Source organism: Paroedura picta, chromosome 9, assembly GCF_049243985.1.
Source record: "Paroedura picta isolate Pp20150507F chromosome 9, Ppicta_v3.0, whole genome shotgun sequence".
Classification (NCBI taxonomy): domain Eukaryota; kingdom Metazoa; phylum Chordata; class Lepidosauria; order Squamata; family Gekkonidae; genus Paroedura; species Paroedura picta.
In genome coordinates, this window is record NC_135377.1 from 88411692 (window position 1) to 88432486 (window position 20795).

Below are 20795 nucleotides of genomic sequence, written 5' to 3' on the forward strand. Positions count from 1 at the left end.
ATCAGGGCCTATAATTTTAGAAGCCTATGTCAAATTCCTCCAAACCGCCTCCTTCTTCACCCAAACCAGTGAGGCATGAAGCTGCATATAGCAAAACCATAAAACTATTTCATTTCACATTTTTCATTATATATATATATATATATATATATATATATATATATATATATATATATATATATATATATATATATATATATATATATATATATATATATATATATATATATATATATATATATATATATATATATATATATATATATTGATGGGGGGAATTGGACAGCGGCCCCATGCCGTGACTAGATCTGCCAAACGTAAACAGGAGTAGGTAGGCAGGGGGAATGGCCCTTTCCTAATGCTGTCCAAGATCTATAAAAGACCTCCACAACTGAGAGACTGGGTCCCACGAGGAGCCAGGGTGCTGACTGAGGCAGCATCTACAACTCTGTGGCAGAGTTTAAATATGAGAAGAGGGTGGTGCACCAAGCTGCTTAAAAGAAGAAAATAGTGTTTTTTTTTGTTTTGTAAGAGAAACAATATTGGTAAAGAAGGAGAGAGGGCGGAGATTTCTGTCTAACCATTCTGTTGTCTCTATTCAGTCAGTTCTGGAGGCAAGCAGGGAGGAAGTGGGCTCAAAGGAGCAGGAAGTCTCCAAGTGAGGCCCTGCAGAAGATGATTTGAAAAACATCAGAAGCTCCTATGCTAACTATGCTTAATCCAGATTTCCTCTGATGCCACCCATAGGATATTCTCCATATCCTTTTGAATCATGCATATTTCAACACCCCCCTAATACATATATATATATATAATATATATATTTAATCCTTTTCTTCTTCTCTTACCAATCCCACTTATGAAAGTGTTTCACTTAGAACTCTGTTTTCAGGAGCATAACTACAGTGTTATTAATTAATACCAACAGTATTTTTCTCAGTTTCTCTTCTAATAATCCTTAGCAAGGAATGTGCCTTTTGGATGAGCATCACACCTTGAGTAGACAGAAACTTTCATTGACATATTCGATACAATCCCAAATTGTCCTTCCTGATTAGTCATTGAGTGTTCTTGTGCCTTGTAATCTCCCTTTCTGTGTCCATGTCCAAATGACTGCTGTATTTCTAGTTCCTGAACTTTGATTATACATTCTTTATGGAATGACATATCCTTCTGGCGTATGCACATGGGAAGACAGGTAACCAACAGTGACATGAAGTACGGGGTAATGAACGGTGCCTTTTCAGCCCTGGCCCCACTCTGCCAACTGAGATCCAGGCCACATGGGACTTATTACAGCTCTACAAGGAACTGAGTTGTTCCTCCAGGCTCATGGTTGACGCCTTCCATTGTTGGCCTCCTGGTCTAATCTCCCCCCCATCCCACCCCCGAGCGATCTTTCTATAGATTGCTGGATTCATCTTTTAAAATTTGAGATTTTGCTAGTTTGTAATAACTTTAAATATATATATATATATATTCTTTTTTTATTATGGTTAGCCACCCTGAGCCTACTGTGGGATGGGCAGTCTACACACTGAGTTTAGAGATAATAATAAATAAAAATAAAGATGCTCTGTATGATGAGCACAATGAGCTATGTGCCCTCCTTAGGTGAGATGCCCTGGGCAGAAGAGCATGCACCCCTGCACACACCCATGCCCAATTATATGTTCATTTTCCATTGGTTTTGGTTTGCTTCTCCAGAGTTAAGGTAACTAACAAGGGAGCTGAAGGCTTGGCTGAGCCACAAGGTGGACTGTACCTTGTGTGGTCATCATGTCCATTTCTAAAGAACAAGTATTGAGGCACTGGGATACAAAGGTGGCAAATAAAATATCCAAAATAGACTTCTGTGGATTCTTCAGTCTTCTGTTATTCCTTTATTCTTTTATATTCAAAACAGTCCCAATGTGTTTCGCCCACTAGCTTTGTCAAGGGACATAAATTTTTAGAAAATGCAAAGGTACAATTAGTGGTTGTACAATGGTAATTAGTAAATAAATACAATACATATAAAAGATAACAGCAGAGCACTCCCTCATGGTGAATGTTGTGCTAGTTTGGGAGGACAAAGGGAAGAATGGGATTAGATCAGGTATCTGGGTGTTACCTGCTCTTTTCCTACGATGATAGTACCACTTGTAGAATAGATACTATGAAATACTACTACAAAGTATACCTTTATCCTCCAGACTGACAGTGTTTAGGTTTATATTGTCTACTTTTCTGCCCTCTTTTCCAAATAGGACTGCAAAAACAGTATTGCAGTCATCGTCATGCCTTGTCCACTTTGCTCATATAAGAGTGATGAAGCTAAACATACCCATGGGTTTATTTGACAGATTTTGTATATAAACATATCTAATTCTCAATATGTTTATGGATGCTTATATTTAGAGACTGGAGCCATGGACAGAGAAGAAAAGACCACCACAGAAAAATCAGATTTCCCCCCTTTGACTGGCTTAAATCCTCCAAATCTATAGAAACAGTCCCTGAAGCTTTAGGAAATGAATACCCCTAGTGGCTGATGCTAGGTAATCAAACAGTATCACTAGCATTCAAGCCTTGGTTTCTACAAGTAAAAGTCCGGAAGAGGGACCTTTTAGGGTTCATTTATCCTTTAAGGGAGTGTTCATTGGGACCAGGCCCAGCAACAACCATTGGTGACTTGCTCTGAAGCAATTTGCATGACTCACCCAGGAGCGTGACTCAGTGCCTAAAAAGGCAAATGGGATTTGGGGCTGTATTAAAGGAAGTATAGTGTCCAGATCATGCAAGATGATGTTACCACTTTACTCTGCTCTGGTTAGACTTTATTTGGAGTACTGCATTCAATTCTGAGCACCATATCTGAAGAAAGATGTAGGCAAACTGGAGTGCATCCAGAGAAGGGGTACTAAGATCATGAGGGGTTTGGAGACCAAATAATATGACAAAAGGTTGAGGGAGCTTGATCTGTTTTGACTGGCGAGAAGATGACTTAGAGGTGATATGATAACCATCTTCAAATACTTAAAGGGATGTCATATAGAAGATGGAGCAGAGTTGTTTTCTTTTGCTCCAGAGCAGTGGTACTCAACCTGGGGGTCGGGACCCCTTTAGGAATGAAACAACCTTTACACAGGGGTCACCGAAAGGCTAGCAGCTCAGCTGGGGGGGGGCACCACCATTGTTGCCGCACCTCCTGAACGTGCCCGTCAATTTATATACAATTTATAGCCACTGTACATACCATCATGAACAATGGATCTTCATGCCATTGGTCAGTTTCGGTTTAATTTCTGTGAAAGAACACTTGCAGAATTTTATAGTTGGGGTTCACCACAACATGAGGAACTGTATTAAAGGGTCATGGCATTTGGAGGGTTGAGAACCACTGCTCCAGAGGGTCGGACCAAAACCAATGGGTTGAAATTAATTCAAAAGTATTTTCGGCTAAACATCTGGAAGAAGTTCCTGACAGTTAGAGCAGTTCCTCAGTGCAACAGGCTTCCTCGGGAGGTGGTGGGTTTTCCTCCTTTGGAAGTTTTTAAAGCAGAGGCTGGATAGACATCTGAAAGAAATGCTGATTTTATGAACTTAGGCAGATGGTGAGTGGGTGGGCAGGAAGGGATGGGCCAGTGTTTGTCTCTTGTTCAGCGGGTAGGGCTAGATGACCCTGGAGATCCCTTCCAATACTATGATTCTATGACTGGCTACTTGCCAGCTATCCCCCTGTGAAAGCCAGTGTGGTGTAAGAGTTTCTGTTTAGAAATAGAAAGATTGAGGTTTGAATCTCCACTTTACCATGGAAGCCATTCCCAGGGCTATTTGTCCTCCCAGTTCAACAGAGCTTTTTTTCCTTCTTGCACCAGGGAGAGAGCTCATGAGGGCCAGTCCCAGCAGCAACCACCAGCCAACTTAATACCATGCAGAACTCACCCAGGTGTGGTGGTAGCTATGTCTATGTCACACAACTTGCCTGGGCCCACTGCTAGCTGCCACATCAAAGTGCCAGTCTTGGCAGTGGCCACCATCCAACTCACCTGAGTGACTTGCTACCTCAGGACTTTTGCAATGGGGACAGGTTTTCCTATGGAAAGGCTGTCAGGGGGAAGAAAGGAGACAAAGTTAGAGTATCAGATTGGGGCCTGAGCGATGGGGGCTCAAATAGCCACTCTTCCTGAGTGACCTTGGGCACATCACTCTCCCATAATGTAATCAACCTACAGGATTGTTATGAAGATAAACAGATGAATTATTGCAAGTTCCTGGTGGGTAATTTGGGTTGATTGCTTGGGATGTGTAGTTTGGCTTGGATAAACCCAGAAAATCTTGAATAAATGCTGATTTGAGTTTTTTTTCTGATTTATCCAAGATGCCTCCCAATCCCAATTAGTTCCAATGGGCTGAATCAGAGAACCCCAAAGTGATTCAGGTTTGGTTTGGCTGATTTGACTAATTGAGGAAAAACCCCGCCAAACAGCTGATTCTCAGCCCTTGGCTGGATTTTTCTTCCCAGCAGACCCATCTGAGGCTGCAGACAGCCCAAGTGTGTCAGCTGCCCTTCCTGTTCAGCCTGGGCTCCAGAGCTGCTAAACAGCTGATCCCCGGGGTGGCTTCTCTCTGGGGATCAGCTGTTTGTTGGCTGGAGAGGGGACAGTAGCAGGATCAAGTGTCTGGCCACTGATTTGTCTGAATTTGTTCAAGTTTCCTGAATTGGTCAGAATCTATTTACTGAATCACTTATTCAGTTTATTCAGTTTATTTATTCAGTTTATTGATTGATTGATTGATTGATTGATTGATTGATTGATTGATTTGGATTTGGATTTGGATTTGGATTTGGATTTGGATTTGGATTTGGATTTGGATTTGGATACCGCCTATCCTTTATGGCTCTGAGCAGTTTACATGGAACATTGCATAAATTTACATGGTACATCATAACAATCTGTAACATTATACAAACTCAGATCCAAAAAGTACTGAATTTCTTCCTGCTGCACATCCCTAATTGATTGCTTAGTGTGCTAGTGCTTAATGAAAGAAACAACCTGTTGGTATTGAAAGCAGACAAATCTTTACCTTTATTTGGAATAAAGGGGACTCTGGACAGAAAAAAAATCTTTAAGTAGTTGACTTGATTGTCATAACGGCTATAAGCATAGGCCTTTTATACTTTTTATGCTTTATATTTTATTGGGTATTCCTATTTTACAGATACTTTATATTGGACAGCTGCAGATGATGTTTATGGTATAATTTGGGTTGTTTTTGTAAGATATATCTTTATTTAGCTGATTTGGCAAACTCGCTACTAGCTGTTGGTTTTTGGTTTTGCGACAGACACTTTCCAGTTCTTGATGAGAGTGAAACAGGTCAAGCAGACTTCAAGTTCCCTATCTCATTTTCATCTTTCTGTTGCAGCGTCTGGTGTACACCTTAGTGCAGTGATCCCCAACCTTTTTATCACCGGGGACCGGTCAATGCTTGACAATTTTACTGAGGCCTCGGGGGGGGGGGTAGACTTTTGCCGAGGGACATTGCCGCCTCCTGAGCCCCTGCTCCACTTGCTTTCCCTCTGGCACCCCTGACTTCCTGCCACCCACTGGGAGGCGCTGCCAGCAGCAGCTGCGCAGTGCCATGCCGAGGGGGAGCCACAGCCATGGCGGCCACCAGAGAGCACCGAAGGTGAGCCGGCGGCAGAGTGGCAGGGCAGCCCCCGAGGCAGCAACCGGGGAGTAAGACGAGGAGGAGCCGTAGCCCGGTACCAACTGATCCAAGAACCGGTACCGGCCCCCAGGTCAGAGGTTGGGGACTACTGCCTTAGTGACCTTATGATGTCTCCTCAGTTTGTGTTGTTGTTGAGGCTATTTGCTAGGAATCTGTTCTTGTTGCTATTTTTAGCAACCTGCCAGTGACCTGAACACAGGGGTACATTTTTTTTAAAGAAATGGCATGACAATCGGTTATAAGGACTATGAAAAACTGGAACATATATTCACTTACTATAATAATTGGATGTGTAAAATGAAAATACCATGGTCTAAGGCCCTTGCGACTGAAAGAATGTGTTTGTGGAGCAAAAATAAATTAGATTTCTAAACCAGACAGTTTTAACTAAGGGTGTGCACTGGAGGGAAATGTACTGTTATTTTGGATCTAGGACTAGGACTTAGGGAGGACATTATACTGTTGATCTTGATTTTTCAGGTAGGACACTTTGGGCTTGGAATTCCAATGAGTGAAGGGGTTTGTTTGTTTTTTTTTCAAACTGAAGAATTTTGGGAGTGTCTGATGCAGCTGTTTTCAAAGATAGTTGCTCGAAAATTTGCTTAGAAAGAAGCTTATAATCATCTTCCCTTTCCTCTCCCCACAACAGACGCCCCGTGACATAGGTGGGGCTGAGAGAGCCCTGATATTTCTGCTCTGTCAGAACAGCACTATCAGGGCTGTTACAAGCCCAAGGTCACCCAGCTGGCTTCATGCCAGCTTGCCATATTAAAAGCTGCCACTCTTAACCGCTATGCCATGCTGGCTCCCTTTGAAGCTGATCCCTTTGAAATATGGAGTTGGGTTTTACAGATACCGCAGACTGTTGTTAAAACAAATAAGTCTGTTTTAGAGTAAATCAGATGCTAAAATGATTAAATTCAGGCTGCGTACCTTGGTCCCATTATGAGAAGAGAAGAGGCACTGGTCCTATCTGAGGGACTGCTTGTGTCCTTAATGCCCCCTGTAGGGCTCTTTGCTCTGTGGGTACCAATCTGTTAGATGTCCATGGCCCTAGAGAAACATGCCTGGCCTCAACCCGACCTGGTGGAATGAGCTCCCAGGAGAGCTGAGGGCCCTGACGGGCCTGTAAAACAGAGCTCTTCTGCCAGGTTTTTGGTCAAGGCTGGGTTCTGAAAATCACTGGGCCCCCTCAGGCTATGCTATGTCATCGAGCAAACCCCCTCTGGTTGATGGTGGCGGGGGGGGGGGGAGGAAGAACTGTGCTGTCCTGATGCTTGATTGGGGTTGTTGGTTTTAGGAGAGGGGTTTTAATTGGGTTATGTTTTCTGTAAAACCACCTTGAGCTTTGGAGTAAGGTGGGCTATAAATTGAAAGAAGAAGATGAAGAAGAAGAAGAAGAAGAAGAAGAAGAAGAAGAAGAAGAAGAAGAAGAAGAAGAAGAAGAAGACAGTAATGCTAAGAAAAATGGAAGGCTGCAGGAAAAGAGGAAGAACCAACATCAGCTGGACTGACTCTATAAAAGAATCCATAGTTTGCAGGAGTAGGAAAAGGCTGTTATTGATAGGATGTTTTGGAGGACATTAATTCACAGGGTCACCATGAGTCAGCTAAGCAATTTGAGGGAAGTTTAAGCAAACTCATGTTTCATGCAGATTGAAGAAAGGAGTTCAGTTTTAAAGATCGCCAATACAGGAGTCCCTCAGTGCTCTCTTGCCACTGCTTTCTGTAGGAGAAAATTGGCAGTTGGCCAGTAGGAGACCCCTGGCGACAAGCCTTCAAAATAATTCCTGGATTCATTCAGTTTCTTTCATGTCTGATTTGCTAGTCACACCATGGATATCTGCTCTTGTAAAAAGAATGTTCATACAATCTCACAGCAACTAGTCTTAACTCTTGGTTATACTCGGGCTAAGGAGGTAATGAAGTCAAGAATATTAGAAGTTGAACGTCAGCATGACTTGAACAGAATTAAAACTCCTCTCTTTGAATTGCCCCTACTTAATAATTTGAGCCCAATGCCTTATCTATTTAATCCATCTAATTCAGAGCACAGGCGAGTATTTACTTGGTTATAATATGCTTTTGTCTGAACTTAGTGAAAGTAAATAAATAAAAACCAATACCCATGCAGTACTTTTTAATGTATTTGTAAGGATAAGGATGGAAGTATAGAAACAACAGAGCATATACTGTTTGATTGCAAGTTATATAATCCAATCAGGAAATAGTGTATATCATCTCTTCCATTTACCAGGCAGAATTCATGTATGCTCTCGGATTTTTTTATTATTTTTTTAAAAAGAACTAACATTTGCAGTAAGCAAATTGGCTTGGCTGCCTACACAAATTAGGAGTGTTTGGAAGGAAGAGGGGGGTCATCAACACCTGGTCCGTGGCCCGGTACCGGGCCGTGAAGGCCTCGGTACCGGGCTGCTGATTCACTCTATCGCGGCCACGAGGGAGTACCTGGGCCCGGCAAAAGCCTCCGCCACTCGCCGCTGTCTCTCTCGGGCTTCAGCGCCCGCCGCACCCAATCACTAACCCGCTTGGACTCCGGCACTCCTCGCCTCCAGGTAAGCCGCGCTGCTGGGGAGGGGGCGAACGAGCCGCTAGTGCCCACTGTATTTAGAGTACAGCAGGCTTATTTTCTAGTAATAATAATATATTTTGATTGCTGGTCAAGCAACATGATAAACTTTGTCTATGTACGTTTTTCATGACTAACGTTTAAAATACATACAACATCAGCGGTCTTTGAAAATAATTTGATTTACAAAATAGAGAGCATGTATGTGTGATTGTATGTGACCAATCATTCCGTTGCTATGAGACATGTGTCTTCATGCTAGGCATCCACTTAATTAGCCAGTTTGGTGCAGTGGTCAGGAGTGCGGACTTCTAATCTGGCATGCCGGGTTCAATTCTGTGGTCCCCCACATGCAGCCAGCTGGGTGACCTTGGGCTCGCCACGGCACTGATAAAACTGTTCTGACCGAGCAATGATATCAGGGCTCTCTCAGCCTCACCCACCCCACAGGGTGTCTGTTGTGGGGAGAGGAAAGGGAATTCGACTGTAAGCCGCTTTGGGTAGAGAAAAGCAGCATATAAGAACCAACTCTTCTTCTTCTTCTTCTATTTAATGCTACTGTCCCTGGTGGGTGTGGTCTCGCTTAATTTCCTCAGCCCACCTACAGGGTAGCTACCCTAAACAGGGCCTTGTCCTGCAACATAGTCAGGTCTGGTCGAGGGTGGAGCTCTTTGAGCCTTCTTCCACCAGCCTTTTGTGCTTGCTTAGCCTCTCAAGCTCCACTTAACCTAATAATTAGCTGCCCATGTGCTCATAATCTCCTTTCCTAGAAGGCTGAGAATAATAAGGGAAAAGGTAACCATTGTAAGTTGTAAGGGGGAGCATCATCTGGACATGGAATTGGAGCCACTGTAGGTGGAAAGGTAGTTGTGGATTTCCTACATTCTGTAGGGAGTTGGACTAGATGAATCTGGCAGTCCCTTCCAAGTTTACTATTCTATGATTCAATAGGCTGAATAAAGGCAATTAATGAAACATGCCAAGCAACAGCCCTCTGGCAACATCAGGTCTCCTTTAGATTCTTGCTCATTTTCACTGTCTCAACTCCAGCTTTTAAACAGTAGAAAGAGGTGGTGGGGTCAGTAGAAGTGCATCCACACAGCTTGGATAACCAGAGTGACTCTCTCTTGCCCTGGAGCTGGGAGAAGAAACAAGGGGAGGTTCCATTGCGTCAATGACATGGCATTATTTCCAAACTCAACCTGGAAGTAACATCATGCCACTCTAGAGTCTCCTAGAAATGAGGTGTTTTATTCCTCATGCAGATGGTGTTTTATTCTTCATTTCTCTCCTGCTATCTTTCAGAGCAGCTGCAGGGGTCAGGGGATTGCTGGGAAGTGGTCAGGGGATTGCTGGTGCATGGTCTTTAGTAGGAGACACAGCACCCCAGTAGACCAGTTGGAAAAAAATACAGATATGAGACATTCAGGCCTGCAGGCTGGGTGGACAGCGCCAGCTTCTATCATATTGTTGCCCTGCCTTTCCTTGAAATAGCTTCAGACTGCATACATGGTACTGCCCACCTGTCTAAGGTAGCCAACCTCCAGGTTGCACCTGGAGATCTTCCACTATTATAGTTGATCTCCAATCACTCAAGATAAATCTCCCTGGAGGAAATGGGTAGATTCTATGGGATTATACCTTGCTGAGGGCTCTCCCTCCCCAGGCTCCACCCCTAAAATCTCCAGGTATTTGCCAACCCAGAACTGGCAACCCTAAGCCCACCAGGTGAGAACTTCCTCCTGCAAAGGTAAGGCAGATGACAACCGGAGACAGGGATTCGTCACTGGCGGAATCTCATCTGTGGAATAACCTTGCCTTTGAGACTGGTCTGGTTCTTACTGTATTATCTTTTAGATGCCAGGATAAAGCTTTGTTTTAATTACCCAGGCTTTTATCTAAGGACTTTGACCTATTTCAAATCATGTATAGCATCATCTTCCAGCCTGAGGACTGTTTACCAAAGATCATTTTAGACTGCTAGAGGTTTTAAGCCTTTGCAATGCACTGGAGGAGTTCTAACAGTTTGCTAATTTTAAGGAATTTTGTGCTTCTTTATTTAAAAGTTTGATCATGTTTTAATTTGTGAGATGCCTCAGGAAGCTTTCTGGAAAAGAACCATATACATTTACTAAACAAACAAATGATCAAGGAAGATTTTCTCCTTTTTTATTTTTTCACAGTGACTAGAAAATTAGCTTAGACCAGGGGTGGCCAAAATGTGGCTCTCCAGATGAACTATAATTCCCATGAGCCCCTGCCAGTTGGCCATGCTGGAAAGGGCTCATGGGAAATGTAGTCCATGAACATCTGGAGAGCCACAGTTTGGCCACCCCTGGCTGAGACTGAGAGATCATTCAAGATAAAAGACATGATCATCACTGGCTATTAGCCATGATGACTAAAGTGGACCTCCACATTCAGAAGCAGCAAATCTCTCCCAGTCCCAGCAGGCAAAATCAGGGAAAGGCCTTGGCCTCTAAGACCTATTGTCAGCCATCCCTAGTAACTGGTTGTCCACTTTGTGAGACAGGATGCTGGACTGCCCCAGCTCCTCATATGTTCTTAAGGTTACCCATTCACAGGGATGCCAACCTGCAGATGAAACCTGAGGATCCCCTGGAATTACAGCTCATCTCCAAACTACATAAATCAATTATCCTGGATAAATTGGATGCTTTGAAGGGTGGGCTCCATGACATTTTAACCCACTGAGGACCCTGTCTTCCCAAAATCTTTACAAGTTTCCAATTTGGAACTGGTTACTCTATTCGTTGATCTTGGATTAGTAGAAGTTTGAGTTTAGGTCACCCCAATACTAGGCTGCTATTCCACCAACCACAGCAGATTGATTCCACTGCTCTGCTAGTTGTTAGTCACTTTGCCTATGCCTTAGTTTCAGACTCAGTGGAACTGGTGGATGTTGTTGGCCACTAAGGCTTCTGAGGAGCTAAAAACATGATGCATACTGATATTCCTGCAACATGTAGTTGTTAGAGTGTTGCCTAAAAGGTAAAGGTAAAGGTATCCCCTGTGCAAGCACCGAGTCATGTCTGACCCTTGGGGTGATGCCCTCTAGTGTTTAAAACTGTAATAGAGTTGTTTTTGCCTACCCCAGTTGTGAGAAGGCTGGACAGGTAACTGAAGCCCAAAAAAGAATTTTTGTGTAAATGATTGGCTTAAATCACAAATTAAAGGTAAAGGTAAAGGTATCCCCTGTACAAGCACCAAGTCATGTCTGATCCTTGGGGTGACGCCCTCTAGCGTTTTCATGGCAGACTCAATACGGGGTGGTTTGCCAGTGCCTTCCCCAGTCATTACCGTTTACCCCCCAGCAAGCAAGCTGGGTATTCATTTTACCGACCTCGGAAGGATGGAAGGCTGAATCAACCTTGAGCCGGCTGCTGGGATCGAACTCCTAGCCTCATGGTCAGAGCTTCAGATTGCATGTCTGCTGCCTTACCACTCTGCGCCACAAGAGGCTCTTAGAGTATTGCCTAGGATCTGGCAAACCTGGATTCAATTCCCCACTCTGCCATGAATCTCTCTAGATGACTTTGGGTTAGCCTTTCTCAACTTTTTACTACTGAGAGAAACCCCTGAAACATTCTTCAGGATTTGAGAAACCCCAGAAGTGGCGCCATCATCCTAACATAACCAATTGTGCTTGAGAAGATCTATTTTATTAATATATTATTGACATTTATGTCATACTTTTTCTTCTTTAGTGACGAATTTAGAGTGGATAGTGATTGATTTTTTCCCCATTGGTTGGCTTGACTGAAAGGGACAGCAAAGTAACCATTCTTCATGGAAATAGCGGGTAGAAATTTTGCCCTTCCATTTCTATCCTTAATTAAAACCATGAAAAAAGTCTCTGAGAAATGTAAAATCTGTTATTTATTATTATTAATAATGTTAATATTATTATTGCATTGGCTATGATTTCTTGGTTCATTTAAAATTTTATTACAAGGATTTCTGCTACATTTCCTCAACACGGCTGGTGTACATTATCCAGGATGCATTTTATTATACACAAATGCTGAACAGGCTGCTAACAGACAAAAAGTTGTTGCTGCTGTTGACATTTAAAATATAATAAAATTAGTATGTACATGTAGCCATTAGGCACATCACTGCATGGCTGCTTATTGGTGATTTATTTGTCTTGGGAGAGGGGAGCCCAGATTATTCCCACTGGTTATTTCAGACACACCTTTACCTGAACCAGGCTCAGTCATATAGTGTTGTTTGATCTGATGTGAAATCAGTTCAGTTTATTGATCGGTGATGGCCATAAAGGTAAAGGTATCCCCTGTGTAAGCACCGGGTCATATCTGACCCTTGGGGTAATGCCCTCTAGCGTTTTCATGGCAGACTCAATACGGGGTGGTTTGCCAGTGCCTTCCCCAGTCATTACCGTTTACTCCCCAGCAAGCTGGGTACTCATTTTACCGACCTCGGAAGGATGGAAGGCTGAGTCAACCTTGAGCCGGCTGCTGGGATCAAACTCCCAGCCTCATGGGCAGAGCTTTCAGACTGCATGTCTGCTGCCTTACCACTCTGCGCCACAAGAGGCTCCTGGTGATGGCCATAGGCCATTTCAAATAGATGAAAAGGAGCATACAAAATAGATCAAGATATGCATATAGAACTCACAATTCAACGAAAATTTAAACATTGTCATATAATGATTTTTTTACAAATTAACATTAACCATATAAAGCCATACAGTATAAAAAGTCCTAATAGTTAAAATCTTAACTATCTTTCGATCTTATTTTCCTTGAGGCAAGAGCATACAGGTCAACTCGGTTAGTCACATAGGTATCATTATCTGACAATGAAAATAATCAGATTTTCAATTTTGGAAAGAATGAAGGTGGTGGGGAGGATTCTATTGCCTCTTGGTTGAGTAAAGAGGGGGAAATCCATCACGTAGTGTGTAAGGTCCTCAACCACTTCCATATTGCATAAACAGATGCATTCGGATATAGGAAAATGGGAGAACCGACCTCTGTGTACTGCTATGGGTGAAGATTGAACCCTTAAATGGGTAAATGCCATCCTAAATGTTAAATACGGCAACCTCTCTAAGTACAAGGATCTATTATGGAACCGCTTAAAATATTCAAGGAGTTTGGCAGTTCTAGAATGGGAAGTTTATATCACCATCCAATATTGCATTCAGCTGACATCCCTTTCTGGAGCTCCTTCACTGAGCTTTAGGTTATTGGGGACTGAATATCTCAAGGCAATATTATGTATGGACACTGAGCAAGTTCTATCACTATCGGAAGTTAATTTTAAACGCTGGCAACACTGACACAGTTGCCAGCGTTCTTTTATGTGCACTTCATCCAGTATTTCAGGGTGATCAGGTTAACCTGCACCCTTAAAGATGGCAATCCCAACTCGGCCTTCCTAAGGGCCATTGGAGATCTGTTGGAAAGCATTAAAATCCTTTTCATAAAGAGATTTATTTCTGAGTTGTTAATCACTTGCTCATCCCAACCAGAGTTCTCTGCTCCATATAACATGGAAGATCGTACTTTACTACCACAAGGTCAACCAAACAGCCCTCTCTTGAGAAGAAAAAAGGTACAAGCTCCATACTCCTTGTAGTTGTTGTTGTTAGGTATGAAGTCGTGTCCAATCCATCGCCACCCCATGAACAATCATCCTCCAGGCCTTCCTGTCCTCTACCATTTCCCGGAGTCCATTTAAGCAGTGGTCCCCAACCCGTGGGCCGCGGCCTGGTGCCGGGCTGCGAAAACCTTGGCGCCGGGCTGTGGCTCCTTCTTCCCTCCCCCCCCCTGAAGCGAGAAGCTCGCCAGGCTGCGAGCAAATCGGCCACCAAAGCAAGCTTCTTGTTTCGGGAGGGGAGGGAAGAGAAGCTTGCCGAGCCGCAAGCTAATCGGCCGCTTTAGCCGATTAGCTTTAGCGGCCGATTTGTTTGCGGCCTGGCAAGCTTCTCGCTTCGGGGGGGGGGGGGAGGGAAGAAGGAGCCGCGGCCGCCAGCATGGGGGGGAGGGGAGCCGCGGTCGCCGGCATGGCGGCGGCACAAACGCGCATGCGCTGGGGTTGCCACGCGTGCGCAGGCCCCTGGGCCGCCCTCTCCCCCCACTCCGGAGCAGCGGTCCACAGCGGCCAAAAGTTTGCGGACCGCTGCATTTAAGTATGCACCAACTGCTTCAGTAACTCTATCCAGCCACCTCTTTCTCTGTCGTCCCCTTCTTCTTTTGCCCTCAATCGCTCCCAGCATTAGGCTCTTCTCCAGGGAGTCCTTCCTTCTCATGAGGTGGCCAAAGTATTTCAATTTCACCTTCAGGATCTGGCCTTCTAAGGAGCAGTCAGGGCTGATCTCCTCTAGGACTGACCGGTTTGTTCACCTTGCAGTCCAAGCACCAGAGTTCAAAGCTATGGCAAATCTGGACAGCATCCTAAAAAGCAGAGACATCACTCTGCCAACAAAAGTGCGTCTAGTCAAGGCTATGGTCTTCTGAGTTGCAATGTATGGCTGTGAAAGTTGGGCCATAAGGAAGGCCGAGCATCAAAGAATTGAGGATTTTGAACTCCTCGTAGTAGCTACTCGTAAATTTGACAAATGTGTCTTCCATGTTAGTGTTTCATTGAATGTAATACCCAAATATTTGCAAGAACAGTAATGTTCCCAGGAGACTCCAGGAGACTCAAGGTGCTGGTTACAAAAAATTAAGATTCCTCTCTTTTTTTTTAAATGTATTTCTTTATTTAAAGCAAACATAAAGAAAACAAACATATAGAACGTACAGAATATACAATACCACAACTTTACAAAGAGAGAAACAGAAAATGAAAGAAAGAGAAAGCCTTCCCACTGCTTTCACAGTTTACTGAAATGAGGTATCTTGTTTTCGAGGGGGGGGGGAGAAACAAAGGAAAGAACGAAAGCATAATGAATCGAGCAGTTCACAGATCTTACTATACTTACTTGGGTAATCCATTCATCAACAAAAGCAGGGGAAAGATATAAAATTTTAGCACTCCTTTTTCTTTTGTGAAACCAGCAATTAACTCTGGCAACTTGTGTTGCCTACTTATACATTCTGTCCAAGATTCCCAGTCCAAACAAGATTTCTCAGCCTTCTTCTCTCTACAATTAGGCAGTTTAGCTATTTCAGAAGAAAGGAATGCTTTAGTCTTCTGTGTTCTCTCTCTCTCTCTCTCCCACTTTGTATGTATGTGTGTGTGTGTGTAGAATGCCACACAGCCCCCATCCCAAGCAGCCTTTTCCTCCAGGGCAACTGATCTCTGTAATCTGAACAGGAGCTTTCATTCCGGGGGTTCTCTGGGTTCCACCTGGAGGATGGCATCCCTTAACAGGGCAGTTATGCCAGCCTCCAGCTGTGACCTGGAAATCCCACTTCTGAGTTTTTTTGAAGCCTGAAGAATGTTTCAGGGATTTCTCATTGCTAAAAATTTGAGAAAAGCTGACATAGAAGCAATAATTAAGAAACCAACTGGAAGTTCTTTGCCAACCGATGTTTTCATGTTTGTTTGTAACATACAACTGTTTTTATTTACTTTGATATTGAACTGAACTGAAGAATGCATTTCTTCTGTTCTTTGAGCAAATTTTGCTATCAATTAAATGTTTTCATTGAAGGAAGAAACTGTGGCAAGTTGATGAATTATTTTGATGTTTATTGCTATTATCAGTTTCTGCCACATGGCATTTCACTTTGTATCCCACCAGGGGCCTGGCATCCCTGCACCTCCATAAGATCCAAAGCCAGAGATTCCCCCCTCCCAAGTACTCCTTTTTTCCAGGGGGACTGATCTCTGGAGCCTGGATCTCCAGGTGCCAACTGGATATTGGCATCCCACAATCTCTGTGGGGCATAATGCCACAGAATTCCCCCCTCCCAAGTATCTCTTTCATCTCCAGGAGCCAGGAGATGAGTTGTCATTGCAGAGTCCCCCCTCCAAAACAGTCATTTTCCCCTTGGGAGCTCATCTCTATAGTCTGCAGGTGACCTCCAGTTCCAAGAGATTTCCAGGCCACACCTTGAGGTTGGTGGCCCATGGGTTGGGAATGTTCCTTGAGATTTGAAGGTGAGGCCACAAGGGTCGGGGGGTGGCAAGAGAAGGAGTATAGGCTGCCCGCCATCCCCATGGGGCCCGGCTTCCTTCCTTCCTTCCTTCCTTCCTTCCTTCCTTCCTTCCTTCCTTCCTTCCTTCCTTCCTTCCTTCCTTCCCACTTTTTTCATATAGCCAGCCTGCAGGAACGCCACAGTAATGGTGTGCATCCTAGGCCCTGTTCTTTCCCTGGGTGCAACGGGCTTTACCTCTAGTTAAATGTAAAAAGGAATCATCACTAAAACAAAGCCTTCTTTTTCACAAAGTCACTGAGGCCTGGAAGAAGTGATTTTGTGAAATTTTAAGAAAATGTAACTAAGTTAAGATGCTAAGAATGAAATGGAATGCAAAGAGAGTGTGGAGCCCAATTACATATTCCTCAGAACGCTATCTGGATTTACTCTGCCATTTCAGAGCAGGTTTACTAAAGAACTGTTGTAACATTCAATGAGGATAATTGTTTTTGACAGCAATAACGTAAGAGCTATCTGTCTTACACAGAGTCAGCTCACTGGACCCCTTATTAGTGATTACTATTTCTTGTTAAAGGCAATACTTCTCCAGAGCTTCAGCCCCATGAACTAAAACCTGATAAGCTGCCATATAAGAGATTGCACCTAGATCCATGCAAGCCACATCCTCTGCCTCTGAGCAATGGTCCCCTCACCACTATGAATGAAGTTGTTCACCACCTAGCTTCAGCTCTTCAGTAAGAGAGGCTACCTGTTCCCGTGCTGGCTCTACCCACCATCACGCAGCTGAGCAAGGAGTAATGGGGAAACAGTTTGATCAGAATCACCAGGCATGCCATGATGTCATTTCTGGAGTCACCTGGAAATGAAATCACCCAATTTGTCCCAACTACAGACTTGTGGTCAGGTGCTGAAGTGTTGTCAGTTGTGTGACAACATTTCTTCTGCTCCCCTGTCATATCTGCCCTCCTGTTTTCCAGAGGAGAGTTGAGTTAGAGGTTAACTGAGAATCGTCCCCCCTCCCTGCTGCAAAGTTCCTGACATTCTTTCTGAACCTTCCCCTTGCCTCCTGTCACAAAGTTTTATGGCCCAGAAAGGCCCCCTCTCCCTCCCCCCATGAGAACTCACTCTTATCTCCCAGTGTCCTTGGTCTGTCTAATAGGTGCTGGAAATTTGCTGCCGAAAACAACAGGCAGGGCAGACTAGATATCTCCTAGGATTCCCGCCTTTTAGATCAAAAGACTTTCCTATGTGAACCCATCTTCCCACCTAAACTGCTCACCTATATATTTTTAATTTATTTTTAATTAAATTACACACAATCAACATACAGTCCCCAACAATAAACAATATATAACCCCAAGGGGGCTACCATTCCTTGTCTCTATCAATGCTTCCCTGTGCCTACCATGCCTTGTCCTATTTCACCTTATGGTCCCCCATCAATAAAGACTGACTTCCTAGCAGCACACATGTTTGGAGCAGTTCTGTATTAGGGGGTTTCTTCTGGTTGAGTGGATCAGCCTACTGTCTGTGATAAGTCTGATAAGTCTGCCACCATTTCCCAATCTTAGCCTGGCAACCTTCTCTTCAGTAGACGGAGCTGGTGAAGGAGTAGTGGCAATTCCATCTGCAGCAGGGGCAGATCAAGATGGGTGGCTGTGTTTGTCTGTCTGCCCCAGCAGAAAAGCGTAAGAGCCCTGTAGCACCTCTTCAAGGTCTTCAATATTTGTTGCAGGGAGCGAAAGTTCCTCCTCTGACATATTTTGGTAGCCTTAAAGGTGCTACTGGGCTGTTGCTCTTTCCTATTGCAGTGGAGATGGGCAACCTTTAGGGTAGGATTCCAAGTAAATCCAGCAACATTTATACATGAAGATGTGGGTGTACTTACAACAAAAATGAGAGGGTAGGGATAAGATGATACTTAGGCAGAGGCCCTAGGAGTCAGCTGAGCGCCATGTAATGCTGCCTTTGTCTCATCTCAATAGTTTACTTTGGCCCTGAGCAAGATGCTCTAGTGTTGTCTGATAACCATGTTGTGAATTGCCTACCTCTAGGGTTACCAGGTCCTCCTTTGCCCCCAGTGGGGGATGCAGTAGAGATCTGGGCTGGGACCTGGAGAAGATAAGCATCTTAGTGGAGTACATGGAGTATTCTGTGACATAGAGCAGGAGTAGTCAACCTGTGGTCCTCCAGATGTTCATGGATTACAATTCCCATGAGCCCCTGCCAGCATTTGCTGGCAGGGGCTCATGGGAATTGTAGTCCATGAACATCTGGAGGACCACAGGTTGACTACCCCTGCCATAGAGTCCACCCACCAAAGATTTTCTTCAGGGAGAACAGATCGCTGCAGACTGCTTGAGCTTCAATTTGGAGGGATCCAGAGGTCCCTTCAGGAAGCTGGCATCGCTAGCATCCACTGACCTATAATTTGATTTCAGATGACCAGGTATCCCGTCAACAGTTCATCAACGCCAGCTGTATCTTCACTTTTAAAAAGCAATATACTAAGTTCATGGTGACAGAACTCCAGTATTCCCTCCCTGCTTTATGCAGATTCACCATTTACTCTTTTGAAAGAAATACTAGGAAGGAAAGAAAAGAGTGCAACACTAATGCCAGCTATGCTTCTTCCCATAATTATCATGTTTCCTGCCACGTCCTTTATCTGCTCAGAGAATTTACAATGAACGCAGCAGGTTGTGAATGTTTAATAGGTTCTTTTGCAAGGAAAGAAAAGGTCAGCATTAACATAAAATCCTTCTTCAAGATTTGTGACACAAATGTTCCACCGCACAGAACAGGTGTTGTCGAGGGGGAAAACAACCCTAAAATCTGCCATGAGAGCCAAACTCGTAGGAGTATTTTCCGTGTTAAGGGTGTTGAGGAAGGAGAACCTTAATGCAACACACGCACTATGTGTGGCATCAACCAAAACAGAAAGGGACCTACCTGGCTGTTTGATGTGCTCTGAGAGATTTACTGCCATGTAGAAGAAGAAGAAGAGTTGGTTCTTATATACTGCTTTTCTCTACCTGAAGGAGTCTCAAAGTGGCTTACATTCGCCTTCCCTTTCCTCTCCCCACAACAGACACCCTGTGAGGGTGGTGAAGCTGATAGAGCCCTGATATTACTGAAGAAGAAGAAGAGTTGGTTCTTATATGCCGCTTTTCTCTACCTGAAGGAGTCTCAAAGCGGCTTCCCTTTCCTCTCCCCACAGCAGACACCCTGTGAGGTGGGTGAGGCTGAGAGAGCCCTGATATTACTGCTTGGTCACAACAGCTTTGGGGAATTGGGTCTCTTTTATTAAAAGCTATACTCTTTCTTTCTTTCCTCACCCACTTTTTTTGTTTAATCCTCCAGCTTCACTCTGACCAGGACAAAGGAGATGGTTCCCTCAAGTACATCCTGTCAGGAGATGGAGCTGGCACTTTGTTCGTTATTGACGAGAAAACAGGTGACATTCATGCCACAAGAAGGATCGACAGGGAAGAGAAAGCGTACTACACCCTCCGTGCCCAGGCTATTAACAGAAGAACGCTCAGGCCAGTGGAACCAGAATCTGAGTTCGTCATCAAAATCCATGACATCAACGACAATGAACCCATGTTCCCAGAAGAAGTCTATATTGCAAGTGTTCCTGAAATGTCAATGGTTGGTAAGTATCACATTTAAATGTGAAACGAATGCTTCTCAGTGCTGACATATAGCCAGGGCAGGGATGTTAAGCTGTGGCAAGACAGGGTGATGTTTTGTGCTAACTTCTCAGAGAACAAAATCATCGAGTTGGAAAGGGCCATACAGGCAATCTAGTCCAACTCAATGCTGTATCAGCCTAAAGTGTCCATGAATGGGGGGACAAGCAGGGAGCAAAAGGGCAAGATCTCAGCTACTTGCTGTCGGCAATTGACGATCTATTTGTCCATTATTCTCTTAATGTAGACATTTGCATTTTTATTGGGGCCAAGTGTTTCCTGTACAATTCAATCTCAAGTGAATACAAGCAAATCCAAATGGCTGTTTCCCCCCCCCCCCAATTTATCTCTGGAACCTTCTAGCCATTTTCATTATGATGTATGTTAATTTATTCTTACATTCTACCTATAAATTTGAACTGATTACTTCCACTCCATGACACTGCATCTGAGGAAGTGTGTGTGCACAAGAAAATTCATACCTTGGACTCTAAATTTGTATCCATGATAGGTATCTGTCCTGCATCTGCTTGAGGACTGCCAATGAGGGGGAGATCACCACCTCCTTAGGCAGGATTTCACCAAGGAGAATGTTCTAAACTGAAAGGAATTTCAGAGTTCTGATGGGGAGATAATGAGTTGGATCTAACCAGGTTTTCTGCTGGTGAAAAATGGAGATGGGGGTCCCCT

General features: G+C 44.0%; 1 protein-coding gene across 2 annotated transcripts in view; it reads left to right on the top strand.

Moving 5' to 3' along the window:
• The window catches only part of LOC143845233 (cadherin-10), a 167914-nt gene that overhangs the window by 90208 nt on the left and 56911 nt on the right, over positions 1 to 20795 (top strand). For both annotated transcript variants that reach the window (XM_077353460.1, XM_077353459.1), the window contains exon 3: positions 19774 to 20068. In XM_077353460.1, the coding sequence (XP_077209575.1) occupies positions 19774 to 20068 (295 nt within the window). The remainder of the gene's footprint in view (positions 1 to 19773; positions 20069 to 20795) is intronic.